Source organism: Thunnus thynnus, chromosome 8 (genome assembly GCF_963924715.1).
Source record: "Thunnus thynnus chromosome 8, fThuThy2.1, whole genome shotgun sequence".
In the NCBI taxonomy this organism is placed as follows: domain Eukaryota; kingdom Metazoa; phylum Chordata; class Actinopteri; order Scombriformes; family Scombridae; genus Thunnus; species Thunnus thynnus.
The window spans coordinates 4,301,022-4,318,227 of NC_089524.1; the positions used below are offsets into that span (position 1 = coordinate 4,301,022).

General features: G+C 38.3%; 2 protein-coding genes across 3 annotated transcripts; both read right to left on the bottom strand.

Annotated features, from left to right (window-relative positions):
* Positions 1–1,505: 1,505 nt before the first annotated feature.
* Positions 1,506–4,656, bottom strand: LOC137187347 (regulator of G-protein signaling 21-like). Of its 2 annotated transcripts, none has more exons than XM_067596182.1 (5): positions 4,394–4,656; positions 3,963–4,022; positions 3,589–3,650; positions 3,243–3,409; positions 1,506–2,963 (listed from the first exon to the last, which is right to left on the bottom strand). In XM_067596182.1, the coding sequence occupies exons 1-5, from the start codon at positions 4,471–4,473 to the stop codon at positions 2,775–2,777; spliced, it is 558 nt and encodes a 185-aa protein (XP_067452283.1). In that variant the 5' UTR covers positions 4,474–4,656; the 3' UTR covers positions 1,506–2,774. The 2 variants fall into 2 exon arrangements, with proteins under 2 accessions (XP_067452283.1, XP_067452282.1); XM_067596181.1 differs by having other exon boundaries at positions 3,589–3,653; positions 4,394–4,645.
* Positions 4,657–10,949: 6,293 nt separating this feature from the next.
* On the bottom strand, positions 10,950–15,178 carry si:ch211-117l17.6 (regulator of G-protein signaling 21). The gene is made up of 5 exons (XM_067598090.1): positions 15,069–15,178; positions 14,693–14,788; positions 14,247–14,302; positions 13,887–14,053; positions 10,950–11,546 (listed from the first exon to the last, which is right to left on the bottom strand). The coding sequence occupies exons 1-5, from the start codon at positions 15,143–15,145 to the stop codon at positions 11,361–11,363; spliced, it is 582 nt and encodes a 193-aa protein (XP_067454191.1). The 5' UTR covers positions 15,146–15,178; the 3' UTR covers positions 10,950–11,360.
* Positions 15,179–17,206: the final 2,028 nt, after the last annotated feature.

The following is a 17,206-nucleotide window of genomic DNA, read 5'->3' on the forward strand; positions in this document are numbered from 1 at the left end:
TTACCGTATCACTTACCCAACGTGAATAACTTCATTTGCAAGGAGAATATAACTATGAAGTTTTCAAAAATAAATGAATAAGTAAATAAACACTCACTGGGGGTTGTAAAGGGGAACACAAGTTGCTGTAGTTCTCCTCACGTACCACTAGATATTACTAACAAGCCATGGTTTACTGATAGTAGTGATGGCCCTTGATGTTGCATGTACCAGGCAGCACTTTATCTACAGAGATGTTGAATAACTTGCGATCAAAGAGAGCTTACGTACAAATTTCAGAAAAAACATATAAATAGTTAATTTTGCTGTCGGGGTGAATAAATGAAACAGTGCTTCTAATTACAGAAAATCCAGTAGTGTCTGGGTCAAGCCCTTTTATTGTATAATAGTATTTAGTAGTGTCTGCGTGTATCATTTGCTCGAGGAGAATGTAGATTCACATCTTGTCTGGAACCAGTGTGGGACCATAGTGTATTATGGAAATTTTGATTTTAACAGTTTTAACTAGTTTCAGTTTCTTCTAATGTTTTTGCCCTATACTGCTGGCAAACTGGCCATAATTAATGAGTAACATTTACACTATTTACATTTAAATGACTTTAAGCTATCCAAAAGCAAATCTTATTATGTCTGTTGAATAGTACAGTATTTCCTATGTGGGTACATTTCAGAAAATCTCATTTCTCACAATGACTGATTTCATAAGAAACTGGAAGTGCAGGCCTTCCTGTTTCTACAACAGCACATGTCACTTGTACTTAATTTTCAAGTCAACAGATGCCTTTCAGTGATAAAAAAAAGAAAGAAGGAAAACAGGATACTGCAAGTACCCAGTGTGTTTTGTCACATATGACGCAGATATATATTTTTTTACTTTGATGTAATTTCCCGTAAAGTTTGAAACCAGAAATCGAAACTCCAGAAAGCCGCCAAGCTAAAGCTCGTTCTGGATTATTTTTGTTTTGCATATTTTGTTATTATTAGTGGGTTATTATGATATTAGCTGTAAATCTGTACTCCATTTATGACTCTGAATGTCCACCTTTTTGATGGTTGCAAGAGACGTTTCTTAATTAATATATAAAAAAATGTTTGAATGTCTCGTTTTGAGACGAGGGGTCCCATTTATAAAAATATACTGTATATATACTTTGTCACTAAGCAGGATGGATTGTAAAGTCTTGCCAGCAAGCCACTGTAGTTGCTTCTCCATAGCAATGACCATAAGTCTTCGCCCCACCAGAACTTGGCACAGCCTTTATGTTTCCATGCTTATGCGATGGAGTATTGCTTTATACATATAACAGACAATCATTACGCAATAGAACATTCATTTTCTAACGCTGTGTTTTAAGATCTATTTCACTGGAAGTGTGTTGCTATCTTCTATAAACAGACCACTAGACTGAATTTCAGAGCACACACACACACACATAAAAAACTGTGGTATGAAATGAGCGAGAAGAAACTAAAGGTTCAGTGTGTGTATCACTAAAAAAGTTCACTTTCTTCCAAGTAGGCAATTTAAATAATTTAATGTCATTCAAATCACTAACATTTTAACAAGCACTTCAACACTGCAACAAACGTTGTACTCAAATGGTGACAATTAACAATAAATAATACATTGTTTAACTTTTTAAGTTAACTATGAACTCCCAAAGAATACATTCAAACAATGTGCTTTGGAAAGCAGTAATAAGGCCTATTCTCAGGGTATACATGGAGTTTTAACATCCTGTCATGCAATGTGAAACATCCTATCTCTATAATAATTCCACTCAAATGGTTTATTACATAAAATCACAACTCTTGACATTTCAGTGCCGTAAGGTTTTTCGTTTAGACTTATATGGCCAGGAGTCCGTAGTGAGGAATGGAATCAAGACCAGACACTGACCATAAAGATATTGAATATTGGGACAAAATATCCTCTATAGGCAGCCTAAATCTAAAACATATCAGCATCAGTTTTCAAAACCCCATATCGATCCAATCTATTAAAAAAAAGAAGAAAAAAAAAAGACAGAAAGAAAATTCTCCTCTCAAAGTGTTCCAGAAAGCCTCTTGCAGAACTAAGTGGCCTTCTGCAACCCTTTACTGAGGACGACATATCACTATCGAGTCTTCTGTCCGCTATGGATTTATTGTCTTCCTTAGCGCTGTCACCAGATAATTGGCCAACTCTTTTTGTGACAGCTTATTCTGTGTCAGTGGCAGTTAAATGCTACAACTAAATACTGTCTCTCTCAGACACACACACACACACACACACACACACACACACACACACAGAGCTAATGGAGTGTGACCGTTGCATCTTACATCCTATCTGCACAGGAAACACCTCTGCAAAGAAGGGCAAGGGAGGTCCGTTGCATGGTTTGCTTACGCAAACCCACGATCAGAGCAGGCGTCAGTCACCCGTTGATTCATTCATTGTCAGAATCAGTCAATTTGCCTACGTACACAGACTTATCATCCAGTGCAAACACACGCTACAGGGTTATTATCATTGTGGCTGGTCATGTTTCTTCTTCTTTTTGTTGCACAGGTGTGCGATGCTCAGTGTGGGGATCCTCCCTTAGCGGGAATGAGGCGCAGTTTGCTTCTGGATCTAGTGACGACACCAAGGCGCGAGGCCTCTGTTTTTGTCTGTGTGGCGCTCTGATTGACGCTCCTTCCTTCTTTGTTGGCCAGTCCTTCCTCCTGAAGGAGCTCAAACATTCCAGTTATGGGTTTTATGTCCTTTCTCTCTCCCGTCGGCCGTGTTTTCATCCCTTCGTAGCGTCAGAGGTGAGGTTTTCCAGGAGAGTTCTATAAATGTCAGAACGGAGGAACCGCGGGTACGAGTCTCTTTCCATCAGCCCGTAAACTATCTTTTGAGCATCGTCAAAGCAGTGCATGTTGGGAGTCTTGACGTTCCTTTTGATCTGCTCTCGAGTGTGATAGTCAATGTTGATCTGGAATGAGGCAGATAGATAGGAATGAGGGGATTTGAGCCAAGAGTGAGAGATATGAGATTGAACATTTGAGCAGGCACTTTTCCTCTTTGATACTCTGTCAGTGCTTGATAGGTATCTTCATTATTTAATCTGATATAGTAGTACATTCAGTATATGTAAGAGAGATACAGAGATTGTGTGTGTGTGTGTGTGTGTGTGTGTGTTTAACTAAGGTAGGGTGGAAGTGCTCATTAGGTTTTGTGCATGAATATAAAGACTTTTCTGAGTTGGATTTACCTCTTTAGGAGATTCTGCTTTGATGAACTGCTCATAAATCTTCTTGGCCCTTGAGGACATTCTGAATGAAGACTTGATCTTCTTGTAGTCCTCACAGGTGAGCCAGAACTCAATATTCTCATCGCTGTACTCAGATTTCAGAAAGTTACGAAAAGTGGCCAACCCATCTGAGGAAAGTACAGAAAACATGCCAAGCATTAGGCACAGATAATATCCTTTTTCAGCTTTAAAAAAAAAACAAAACAAAAAACAAAACAAAACACTTATTCTCCTTAAACTCTTTATTCTCACAAAGATAATTTACTGTTCTAGCAGTATTCTCAACCTCAGGGGAAAAGCAACCTACATTTAGACTCCAGAAGCCTTTCCAGTGACTGTGACCATTGTTGGGTATCTTCTAAACTTAGCCTGCTGGGAGAAAATGCAAGTTGGATTACTTAACCAGAATCAAATTTGGGTAAAATAAAGCCGGGCAAACTGAGTGCTGCAAGGACACATAAGCGGTCTAATCAAGAAAGCAAAGCAGATGTGCTTCAAATCAAATTCATACAAAAATGTCAAACCATGGGATATGTTGGCGTGCATGCGTGCTGTGCCAAAGCAAACATGGTGTCTGTAGTTCATTTGAATCCTTTCATAATGCCATAGATGGAAATGATAGGAGCAGGCTGGCTATTTTAAAACTGAAATGTATGCAAAACACTCAATAAGTCTCCTTACCTCTCAGAGCTTGACGAGTGTGAGAACATGCACTGGAGTCGGCACATAAAGTTCTTTCCACTGTGTAGAGATAAGAAACGCATGAATATATCCCTGCTGGATTTACTGCTTTATAATTAGTTTCAAGTGAATCTGTCAAAGAATGTCAGGCATGTTGGTAATTATAAAAGAGAGCATGTGGCATCGCACAGTTAGATGACATTATTAACTTTAAACTATTTTAAGGAGATACCATGAAGCATCCATGATATTCCTGGGTATGCTCTTGTGTTTAACTGTTAAAGGTTTGTTGTGAGAACCAAAAAAGCTATATTGCAATTACACCATCTAACATTTAACAGATACATAAACTGAAAACAACTTTTCATCAATCAGCAAGTCAGCATATTTACGCAGCAACCCCTGGCTTAAAGTAAAAAAGTGTCACTCACATGTTCTTGTTTCTCTTCCTGTCATCTCTGTCCATGATGAAGTGCTGTGTGTTGAGTGGTTCGACGATTAGGCTGGGCATTGTTTTGTTAAGTCCACACTCTCAGGCTCTCGGTCCTGGTCATGCTGCGACTGAGAGACACTTAGGAGGGTTCCCCCTCCGACGCGGCTTTTTATACCAAGGTTTCCTGTTGCTATGGACTGGGGCTGCTGGGAGACATCAGCAGCTCAGCCCAGACTGAAGAGGAAGCACCCCTTCCTCCTCCCCCTCCTGTTTCTCCTCTCCTCCTACCTCACTGTTAGAAACAACACATACTGACAGTGTACCGCATGTATGCCTCCCTCCTCTTGATGACTTACTCCCCAGTAGGTCTCTGTGTTTCCTTTCTTTTCTTTTCCTGTCCTTTCGCAGATCCTCACTCCTTCCCTCCTCCTAACTGGACGAGCCAAACAGACAGCACTCTCTGTGGCTGAAAGCATGCTGTGTTCACATTATTTTTAGGCTAGCAGCACAGATGCAAATGACAGTAACAGTGACTGTGATAGGCAAATAGTGACCTTCGCATGCTGTGCGTTTTGGTAGCCCTCTGAAATGAGACTGAAAAGTGAAGCCTGTTGAAGACATATGGAGAGATTACTCTTCTATTTCTGTTTTTTTTCTGTTGTTTTATGGTTTCTGTCTTTGTGAGAAAAGATCAACTTTAACATATAGTGATCCCACGATGGAAAATTCATCAAAGTTTGGCGGCAATTTGTGCAATGTGAGAGAAAGAGGAAACAAATTTATTGCAACACAGGAAGTTAGAAAGAATGTGAGAACTTCATATCATGACCACTCTCTTGTTTCAGCCACAAAATTATTACCTAATTGTCAAAACTTTTCAACATGGTCCAACTGTAGAATGAAGTCCTTATATGGAGGGTAGAATATGCAAATCTATGTGTTAGGTGTTATTGTATTTACATTCTTATCACTAATGTCACAAGTGTAAAACAAGGAGGAAATCCCCAAAAGGTTTGGACAGTTTACCAACCCTCTCATCCTTTGACAACACCGGTGAGTTAATGTGTTGAAAACAACCACATAGGTCAACTGTACCTGCACTCCAGAATGTCCCATACCTGTTTTCCAAAACTGTCAAAACAAATAACTGTTAAAAAATAATTGTTTTATAGGTTTTTAGGGTTAGGAAAAGATCATGGTTTGAGTTAAAATGATCACTTGACACGTGGTTTCTACCTCCTCAGAGCTTGAGTGCGGGACTTTTGCCTCCCCCTTCTGGTAGTGAAAGTCAAGGGGGGGTGCTCCACTATGATTGCCTGACACAGGCATGCAGCATCCTCTCATGTGCACCCCAAAATGCACCCCAAATAACAGGCACACAGAGAGAAAAATGGATATGTTTTGACAGTTGACCGGCCCAAAAACGTTTTAAAAGGATAAATTGTTTTGAGCATCACACAACCCCTGCGAAATGACTTGGTTCACCATTAAAATTCGATCCATTTGGTCCGATAACATTTGGAAAGTCTAGAAGACAAGACAATTAACAATTAACAATTAACATCCAAACGGCCAGCGCGGGAATGTCGTGCCTGCCGTGAGATTTAAAAACTCTGTATACTGTGAAATACAGAGAGATTTATCTGGTGGTGATAGGCTAAATCACATTGTGTGATCTCATTTGGCTTGGATGCAACTGACGTTCATTTATATGTAAAAGTTCCGCACTGCGGGTTTAAAGTTGTGCAACTTTCATCATCATGGCAACAGTAGACACCATGACTGTTATTGTTATGGTTTTTTAAAAAATGACGGTTGGAAACATGACACTCACGGTTGGAAGCGGGAAGCTAACAGCGGTCTCTTACAGCTAAGTCCACTTTTTTCTATCTAACTATCTAGTCATCCACCCAACCTGCTTCCTCCTAATAAGGCAAATTGTCACCGTATATTGATGTCATCTGAGCTGTGTCACTTCCCCAAGTCATAATTACTACGGCCGCTAGAGGGCGTAAACATAACTACAGATCGTTTTTCCCGCCTGAATTTTAGAGCTATACTGTCGTTTTTCTTGTGGGGACGGGCTGCTGCATATACAGTCACAATTATTTTTAGACTCAATTCTGCAAGGCTGATTCACCTCAAAATGAAGAAATTGTAACATCAGATCCTATGAGTGAGAGGTGGCCAACAAGGTCAAGTACTACAATAATGAATATGGATCTCAATGCCAATGGCAACTCTGATAAACATACGTTTGACAGACAACAGCCTTCTTAGTATAAACCTATCAGTTGTTCAAGGGACTGGGAAAAGGCGGGGGTGAAGGGAAATATCCGGGCTTGGTTAGATGTTGAGTTGTAGTGTGAGAACGTGCAGTGAACTGGACAGTGTCTTGGCAAGTGACTATAGAGTTAGCTGAAATTAGCGTTAGTAGCACTGACCCCTGACTTTTCATGTTTCCTACAAATCAGTGCTGCTCTATGACAAATATTTTTGCTGGCATTGGAGTAGAGGCTGCTGCTGATGATTGGAACTGAGATATAAGCTGTGTGAATTTAAGGGACGGATTTTCAAATCCTGAAGTCATATCATACCTTAAACCAGAAACACAGTTCTCTAGCCTAAAATTAGAGCCACAGGGATCAGTTTTTTGTCTGTTTTTTGTTGCAAAAGGGGCAGTAAAATTTTGCATCCTCGCATCACTAAATGCACTCAACCATGATAGCTAGCTCGTCCACGTAATAGACATTGACAGAAGAGGCCAAGGCAGACAATCATAACATATATCGAGGGTAAAGGTTAAGGCTTGGGGTTAGGTGTTGAATATAAGCAATAACAAGTGCAATAACAAAAATAAATAGCACATCATTCGTGGGAGGACCATAGAATTACCAGAAGCCACTGATAGCATCAGAGTAGGGTGTAGTTACTGGATTTGCCAGCTTGGTGAAACTGAAATAGTGACTGAAAGGACATGGTAACAAAAGATGACTACAGGAAATATTTCCAGGAACAGGAGAAGTACTTTGAGGGGGATTCTAAAGGTAATCTTATCATGACAGTTTGTTCTTTTTTTTAACGATTTGGAAATTTTTGGGTCCCCCATCATGCCATTCCAAAATAGAAACTAGTTGCTCTATGTGAAATTTTTTAAAGTTGCTGCTGGTATGTTTAGGAAAGACATGAAATCCCTGCAAAGTGTTACCACATTACTCCACTCCAGGATTTGTGCGACAGGAAATCTATCTCTGAAGATGGGTTTCTGGCTTTCTACTAAGCACAGACTTGCCACTTAACACAGCAGGTTATTGTCATTTTCCCATATAAATGTTGGTAATACAGGGAACAGATAGGTAAAAAAAAAAAAAAAGGTAGATAAACAAATGTAGGCAAGAATGCCGTCACTGCTTGGATTCCGTGGTTAATGTCTGGTATTATGAACACATTTGAAAATGTGACATGAGAACTGTTCAGGTCCTATGCAAATGTAATTTACGCTCAGCTGGTGTCTAGGCCATGCTCATAGAGGTCTAGTTTGTTGTGGATCTGATAGTAAAATATTTATTTTAGAATATGTTCTGGAAAAAAAAAAAAAAAAAAGTTACGTGAAGAGTAAATGTAAGCAATACCAACTCCACTTCTGTTACATTTAATTAATTGCCACAGGCTGTCCTTGTTACAATCTGGCCTTCGGCTTGGCTTCACTGATGCAGCTCTCCCTCTTTTGCCCAAACACGGTTATAAGTACTGAGGCATTACGAAGGAACACCAAACACTCTCAACTGAAAGCTGTCCCTCATGCTTCACATTAGTGTGTTCCTGAAGCTACTTTTATGTGTTATCGCGTGTAAAGTTACAACAAGGAGGAACACAGCAGTATACACATGCAATACATTAGCCTTTAGCATCCAAATCTGCTAGTAAAGTTCCCCAAGTGTGACTGTCTTGACAGTACTCACTTCCTTTTCGCTTCCATGGTAACAGTGCTGAGCTATGAGAAAACAGTGACAGATTGTGTGTGAAGAATGGCGCACCATGTGATGCCAGAGACGTAAGACCTAAGAGGAACAATCCCCAGTGTACTCAGAGTTACTGACATTTGCCATTGAAAAAACTGCGGTGCTTGGCATAATCAAAGCTCATAAAGCTGTTTATTTATTGATACTTAAAAAGAAGTAGTTGCAGCTTGTGGCCAGTGCCTTATATTTGTATGTGCCTTAAATGTAGAATTTTAGAAACACAGATGAAGATAAAAAAATAGGCATTTAGGCTTCATGAAAGACTTTTTAAAACGTTTTTTGCTGCCAGAAATGAGTGAATGAGTTAAGGTCATGTTTTTTTTGTTTGTTTGTTTGTTTGTTTTTAGTTGCTGTTGTCATTGTGGACAACACATAGCTAAATTCATCAGTTATTTCCAATCAGGGTCTAACAAACCAAAATGAAGTCTCAAAGTCTGTGTTATGTTTTTTATGTATTTCTGATGGATCTCTCATGGAAATTTTCAACATATTAAGACTTGAGTTATTCCACAATAAGGGCACAGCCATTGTGGCAGTTCCAACCTTTGTGTTTTACCATCAGGAGTAGGCAGAGATGTGTGACAGGTGATTACTAAGCTGCATCAATTAGGCTGATGATGTCTCAGGCCTGAACTGCTTATAAGATTAGAAACATCAACGCATTTCAGTTTCTGAACCGTACATTGTTTGGTACAACAATTTGTACGGTACATGTACTATGGGCAGCAAAGCATTTCTAGGAATTATGTCCATATCAGGCGATTCTTCACCTCACGATTTGCATCTAATGCCAACAACAGGAAGTAGCATGTTTATGTGTGTGTATATATAGCAAGGCAGAACAGAGGAGTGAGTAGGTCAAGGTAGTTGACCTTGTATAACAAGTCCAACTCTCATGAAGAAGGCCAGAGTTTGTGTCCCATCACAGACTTTCAATTAACTTTGGTGTTTTTATTAACCATTATAGTTCCCTAATCTTCTAAAACCTTAATCAAATGTTTCATTTTCTAATCCTAACCGTACAGTAACCACAGTTTATTTGCCATAAACACAATATTTTCCTGACCTCGACCATACCGTAGTTCTGTTATTGCAGAAAAATGAAAATTCTGGTAGAACATTGGCACTGAAAACATTCTAGTCTAGTGATATAGAGTTGACTTTGGGCTCTGGTTTGAGGTAAACGGGGAGAAAAGATGGTAGATAGATAGATGTAGTGTGAAGTGTAGTAAAATAAAATGTAACAAAAACTAGGATTTCCACTTACTCCTCATCATCAGATAAGGTTAAAAAAAACATTTCTACTAATATGTAAATCGTACTTTTTGGCATTTGGATGTCTCTACCTAATTTTCCTTCGTCTTTCATATTTTCCTCTTTGCACCATGGCATTAATTATACCTGGAAACAGTGTTTGCAAGAATTAAAATAAGCTTCCATAAGTTTCAACAAGATGAGCGGACCAACAACCTGTAACATAACATCTTTTTTAAAGTCAAATATTCTCCAGTACATTTATTTGAACAGATCATTGAATAGACATTATAATATTTTACTAAAGGGTAACTCCTTCAGGTTATTTCACTAAGTAAAGCACTTGTATGTCTCTCCCATCATTGTCTGTGGGTGATGAGATTATTCCCCTAACAAGGCAGCACATTCAGGCCAATCTGTTACGCATCAGGTTGTCTGATGACTCCGGTGTTGTCGTGAAAGCCCTGGAGTTATTATTAGCTGCTTCAGTACTCCTTTTTAGGCGCAATTCTTAGGAATAAGGCCATTTACAGAACAGAGCGGGATCAAGGGTTACAGCGGGGTTACTTTTTTCCACTTTGATAAACCCTGTTGCTGGTGTGTGGAGTCATCTCTGCACCTAATTAGAGGATATATTAGACATGTGACCAAAAACAGAATATCCCTGCTGGGTAAGCTGTGGAAACTTCTCTTTTTTATATATATATATATATATATATATATATATATTCATGTCCATCACCACGCTTCAAGTTAGTCAGTCAGTCAGATAAATATAAAGCTGTCTCAAAATCATGACTATATGGAAATTGTCAAATGAGGAAGCACCTCAACCCCAACAAATTTATGCTGGTACTGGTAGCCTTGGAACATTTAACTGCTTGAAGGAGGAGGACCGCACACAGACTTGCTTGTTTCATCAAGTCAAGTCCATTTTATTTATATAGCGCCAAATCACAACAGAAGTTATCTCAGGGCACTTTTCGCATAGAGCAGGTCTAGACAGTACTCTTTAATTTACAGAGACCCGACGTTCCCACATTCCCTCATCAGCTTCTTCTTTATTCAAATAGCATTGTGCTGAATCAAGCCCGACGTTTCAGCTTACGCCTTCATATTTGGAAATAGTCTAAGAATAGTCATAGATGAGGAGAACGACCACAAAAATCTTATTTATCTAAAGTCTGGAAGTCATAATTTCGTTAAGTTCTGAATGTTATGCACATGAATCAAAACCAGTTCATTTCCTTTTTATATATCAAAAACCATTTATTTATCATTCTGTACACTGCACAACTTACTAAAACTTTCAGTTAACACATACAGTATTCCAAACTCACACATACAGTACCAACAGCCCTCTTTCTTTTACCCACGTAAAATATCCTCATGTCAGTTTCTTCATTCCACACACATTACTTTTCTCTTATGGTGTTTGTTCTGCTTAATCATTCCCCACAACATTTCCTCAGTACATTACAACCATCATAAAAACAGAGTTCGCTGTTGCACATGCTTGAAAACATTGTTGCAGTTTGGATTTGAGATGCTCTGCCGTTAAAAGCAAACAGTTTTGATATCTAAGCTTCCCCTTTCATACGGTGTGAAATAACTTCTCAAAAAGACAGAAAGTGGGGATTTTTTTTTTTTAAAGCAGTGTTGATACAGTGCTTTGACAGGAACAATAGTCTAAATGTACCACAGAGTCCTAGACTTGTGCTTTACACTCAGGTAGGCATCTGAGTGCAGGAATCTGGGGCAAGAGTCTCTTTCCATCAGAAGGTAAACATGTTTCTGGGCCTCATTGAAGCAGGACAGGCTTGGTTTCTCCAAGGACTCCTTGATCTTCTCTCTAATTTGGTGGTCTACATTGATCTGGGGGGGGGATATAAAATAGAAAACACTCTGTATATAATGTAGAAGTATATTACATTATGTTGTAATGTTCATTTGTGTAGCAAATAACTGCAATGGGACACATGAAAATGAAGCTCTCACTTCTCCCATGAAACTGTGCTGTGCTCTAAAACTAGAAAACATGACCCTTTAGGTGTAAGGAGGTAGATGTTTGCATCTGGTATGAGGGGTTCATATTGAGCTTATTTACTGTATGTGGAAACTTAAAGGAACAGTTCAACGTTTCGGGGGATTTGCTTATTCATATTCTCACTGAGAGTTAGATGAGGAAACTATGACTATACAGTAAGTACAGACAGTTAGCTTAGATTAACTAAGTTACCTAGTATATGGCTGGACCGTGTATGGTCAGTGTGTGAAACTGTGGCCAATTTGTTGCAGGGATATTCAGTGGTAGTATCTATAATGTAAATTTCTGGATGTTAAATGTGTATTGAATATCACATGACATGGTTAAGCAACGTTTGAGTCAAAAAAAGGGTATAAATGCAATTGCAAGAACAATACTTTCCACTCTTGAAATTTTAATTCTAATTCTAACTATTCTTATTATCTGTTAACTCCCTCTGGTCTTTCATCTGTTTCACTCTACAGATGTCTCTCATTTTTCACTCTACATTGAGTGTTTTGTCAGAGTGATGGTTATTTGGGGTGTTTCAACTCTCTGCACTCTCTCTCATGCCTCTATTGGCCTTTTTTCTGCCTCTTTCCCAGCTGATGATCATGGAGGCTGCGGTGGAAATTGTAAATGAAAGTTTTGACAGCATTTTGAGTGCAAATTCAGGAAGCTTATCTCCACCCAGTTACCACAGTTACAGTCAAATCATGCGCACCTTCAGAGCAGCCGCCCTACACTAAACTGACATAACAGCTATGAGTCGCATGTTTTTACTGCAAGACTCATGTTTTAATGCTGTTGTTTATCCCCTGAGATGTGAAAATGTCAAAAGAAATAAAAAGTTTGCGCCCTGGTATTAGCTCAATCATAAATTCCAAACACACTGCGGAGCGTCTCTCCTGCTGGCTGCTGGCCGACCAATGCTGTAACTTCATCACTCACTCACTCACTCACTCACTCACTCACTCACTCACTCACTCACTCACTCACTCACTCACCCACTCACTCACTCATGGAAAACTGTGGTTATAGGGGTGGTCCGTGGCCAGTCCAGGCAAAGACTGGAAACAAAAGAAATCAGCTCGCCTGGCAATGTCCAAATGAAACAAAATTTGCCTACCAGCAAATCTAAAGCTCACTAATAAACACATTATGCCTCATTTGTTTAATCTGTACAAAAACCAAAATGTAAAAACAACACATTGCAGACTTGGGTTCAACTTTTTCAGCTTGCCATCACGGCTCACCGTGTCCCCATGGCAACCACAGAAACCACAGTGGGAAACAATACAGGAGCTAATTTTACTGGTATTTGAGTTCCCTGAATTATACACCTCATCAACAGAAAGGAGAACAGACAATGACGAGAAACAATATTGGTGCAACATCAGCTTTAAAGTTTGATCATCTGGTCTGCAATAAACAGTGCTATGTTAATCATTTCATATCATCATTTAGCTGCATAATGAGATTACTGTACAGTATGTGGACTGAGCTTTGACGTTCCTGAGCTGCAACAACTAGCTGCCTTAAAGAACCTTAAAAAACAAGAAATGAGAGACTTTTAGTTGTAGTCCCTATTGCTTTGTGTATTTTGTGAAATTCTTACTAATTTTCCTTGCTGATATGAGATGTTCTTTGTTGAGCTGTTGTGGTAAATCTTTCCCCTGTTAAATCCCTTGAAAATTTGGTTTCAAATATGAAGTATTTCCAACATTAAATATCGGTGACAACAATCCAGTCTGGAGTACAACATCCTGTTTGTCAAAAACTTAGCCAACCTGTTTCATAAGGGCTGTGTGGGTGTGATTTGATTCAATTTGCAAACAGCCCAACATCTGTCATCATATTTTGACTCAAATATTGCTAAACCCCAGCTGGGAGACATATGACATCCCTTATTTCAAAAGAAGTCCTGCCCTCTTAAAACTATTGAAACGAGCACAGAAACACAACATTTTTCATTTGAATTAACCAAAACCATTTTCTACTAACTTTGGTAGAAAATGTTGTGTTCATGTAGGACTATCTCATTGAGAAATAGGTTTTGCAGGGCCTTTAAGTGTGCTAAAGGGTAAAGAAACACACAGTAAATATATATCTTCTGTCTGCTGGCTGTTTGTCCAGCTCTATCTCTTTGCACCATGAACCATCAACCCAGATGTGACCGTCAGACTGACCTCTCTGCAGGCTGTAGGCTGGATGAACTCCTGGTAGATCTGCTGTGCTTTCCAGCGGAGGTCGTCTGGTGAGGCAGTCGCCCTGAAGTCTTCACATGCAAGCCAGAACTCAATGTTTTCTTCACTGAACTCAGACTGCAGAAAGGAGTGGAACGCTGCTAAATAGTCTGTACAGAGGGGAAGATTTCAAATGCAAGTATGTATTAATTATTAAAATCTCATTAGAAAGGCCGTAAGGATAAATTCTGTTCACTTTCACAATTAATATTTTAAATTCCCATAGACATTACTGTTTTTTATTCATTTTGTGATCCTTGGTGAACTGAAAATTGGCCCCTCCTTTTTAAAAACATGTCTTACTTTTATCTCGTAGCAATTTTTCCAGAGTCGGGTGGAGTTTATGGTCAGCCTGCCAACTGTAATAAAGAGTGATTTCAAATTAATTTTCACTTTAAGATATGTTCAGTAAATCCATCCATCCATCCATCCATCCATCCATCCACCTTTCATGCAAGTCAAATGCAATTCAAAGTGCTTTGTAAGTGATCGACATCGAATATGGATTTGGAGACTAATGCACACCAAGATACAAGTAAAATCCCGAAAATTAAAACAAGGTGACTTGTGAAATGTAAAGAAAAGATTTAATAAAACCTACTTTAAAATAATTAACTGAATAAGACAACAATAAAAAGATGAGTAAATGGTAAGAGAACAGTTAAAATAATAAAAGAAAATACAGGCAATAAATATCAAATAAAACACAGGGGACACTGAGATACCTCCACCAGTACCACATACACTACCTGACTTTTTCAGGATATGTCTCATCGTTTGTTTTATGAACCCTGATGCAGTGGATGTCATTTTTACGCCTGTATCGATTAAGAACAATATCAATCCTGCAAAACAGATGAAATTTAAATGTGAAGTGAATACTTATGATGTAAATTTAACCATCTAGGAAGGTTACGGAACAACCCTAATACAACATATATTAAAGCAGACGTTACACAGCACTTATTGAGTAATGCACACCTAAATATATTATTGTTTTATGTTTCAGACACTATCAGAAAACATTCATGAAACTCATCATTAATGAGCACAGTTTTAACAGTGTACCAAGCATAAGCCACTTTACTCAAATCTCTCTAAATATCATTATACTGTCTGGCTTACCTTCTGGGCCGCTTTACATTTTGCATTAGATCCTTGATCTCATAGAACCTAATCTTTGAAAACAAATGTTTCGGCATTTTAACATCTCTGGTACTGTCCTCTAAGGAGATCCAATCGTCTGTTGTATTGTCTTCAAACAGTACAGAACCCTTCTGTGCTTGTCTAACCTGGCAGGAAAGGTGTAATACCTATGACGCTGAGGGCCTGCTGGTACAGGTTTCTGAATACCATTTGGATAAGCATACAGTCGGCTACTGCCTAGACTCGGTTACTGGTGCCACTGACTCATAGCTGTAAAATTCCAGTTGGGTGGGATTTGTTTGACTCTGATTCCTGGAAAAATAAATTTCACTCTTCTTGATTCTTTGTTATGCATGCCATATATATGGACATAGTGTAAACACATTGTATTATGCCATATGTCTGTATATAGAGACTTCAGAGACACTGAATGGGGATAAAGAATCTGAATGACTCAAGGGTATCAGACCTGGGCAGGAGGCCTGGAACAGGACATTAATTAAGGTTGGGGGATATGACTACTATACTGTGACAACATAAACATTTCTCAACTGTCTAAGATTTTGCTATCTAGGGAAACCTACTGGTTAAAACACATACCACATATGATTTCTACTGAGTTAGCAATCACTTTAATATGTCTGGTTCTATTATTTAAGGATGAGGATGTTTGCTCGACTTTTAAATTCATTGGAGACACGTCACTCATCTCACTTACATAAAAAAATAGTAGACAGAGAATTGATTTAGAAGATGATATTCTATATTTTTGTTATTGTCAGAGACCAAAACCATCAATGAATTGATTTTACTACCAAGTATTGATTGTTTATCTAAAACAGACAATACAATGTTGTGTATTCTGTGCAATAGAGATTCAGTTCAATTTTTTATTTATATAGCACCAAATCACAACAAAAAGTCATCTCTGGGCACTTTTCACATAGAGCAGGTCTAGACCGTACTCTTTAAGAGATCCAAACTAAACCATTAAACTATTAAGATGAGTCACATTGTTTCACTGGGTGAAAATAGCCACTGTGATTTATTTTGAGTCAATTCCAGGTACACTGTTCACTATTTACTCCTGTTTGAGTAATGTTTGCTAAAAAAAACTACAGTGCCCAGCAGTTTCAGGAAATTATTTTAAAAAAAGAATCTATATATTTGTGACTTGTTTTTTTTTAAAGATTTACATCAAACGAATGGGTTTGGGGCTGAGAGTCATAAACAGGGTAAGGAATTTAATTGACAGATGAACTAACACATTGTTGGTTTCAGTGTTTTTGTGGGATTTGTTGCCAATAACAAAAATATAGAATATCGCCAGCCTTACGCTACAGATTCGGCTAGAATGAGAGTGATGTGATTTTCCTTGAGCTTGTTAAAAGTCAGTCTTTTGGATGCATTTAAGGCAAGTAATTGATGGCTTCAGGGAGAGTTAAGAGAATTACAGTAGTCCAAGTGGGACTATTTATACTTTAAATATACTTTATTTTAATTCACGTTTTTATAAATTCTGACTTTTTTTGTCTTATTATTCCCCAATTGAAAAGGGAGAGATGGCTTTGAAAACAGCTAAAATTGATCATCAACCAAAGAAAAAACATTTCTTTTTCTAAATCAAATCACAGATTCTCAAGTTCTAAAACTGTTAAAACGATTAAAAGCTATTTTCCATAGAGTCAAATATAACCCTGCAATTATGACCAGACTTCTTCATATTGGATAATAGACAACCAAGTGGTTTTGCAGAGAAAATGTCAAGGGAAGGGGTGCCAAATAAAATTAGTTCAGATATGCATTGATTCATTTGCAGACAAGTCTGTGCCATTCACCTCTTAACATCATAAAGACAGCTCAAGAGTCGGATTGTAATACAGTGTCACAAGGTTAAAGGAGAGTGATTGAAAAAGAAAAACTCATGTACAAAAATTTATTATAAAAAGACATGCTTAGAGAACATACACTGAGTCATATAAGAACAGTGCATGAAAAAGCATTAACAGAGACAGGAAGTCAGAGGTTTCTATATACTGAAACCAAGCAACTGACCCAGCCAGTTCTCAGAACTCCCATAATGACTGTCACTCTGTCTTTGATACTGCATTAATACA

Bases quoted from the DNA above. Each gene is read 5' to 3' on its own strand.
- LOC137187347 (XM_067596181.1), bottom strand. From the start codon at position 4,473: ATGCCCAGCCTAATCGTCGAACCACTCAACACACAGCACTTCATCATG. The intron at 4,023-4,393 runs GTGAGTGACACT...ATCTCTACACAG, and splicing joins AGGAAGAGAAACAAGAACAT to TGGAAAGAACTTTATGTGCC. The intron at 3,410-3,588 runs GTAGGTTGCTTT...TACTTTCCTCAG, and splicing joins AAGGCTTCTGGAGTCTAAAT to ATGGGTTGGCCACTTTTCGT.
- si:ch211-117l17.6 (XM_067598090.1), bottom strand. From the start codon at position 15,145: ATGCCGAAACATTTGTTTTCAAAGATTAGGTTCTATGAGATCAAGGAT. The intron at 14,303-14,692 runs GTAGTGTATGTG...TCTTTATTACAG, and splicing joins ACATATCCTGAAAAAGTCAG to TTGGCAGGCTGACCATAAAC. The intron at 14,054-14,246 runs GTAAGACATGTT...CCCTCTGTACAG, and splicing joins AAAATTGCTACGAGATAAAA to ACTATTTAGCAGCGTTCCAC.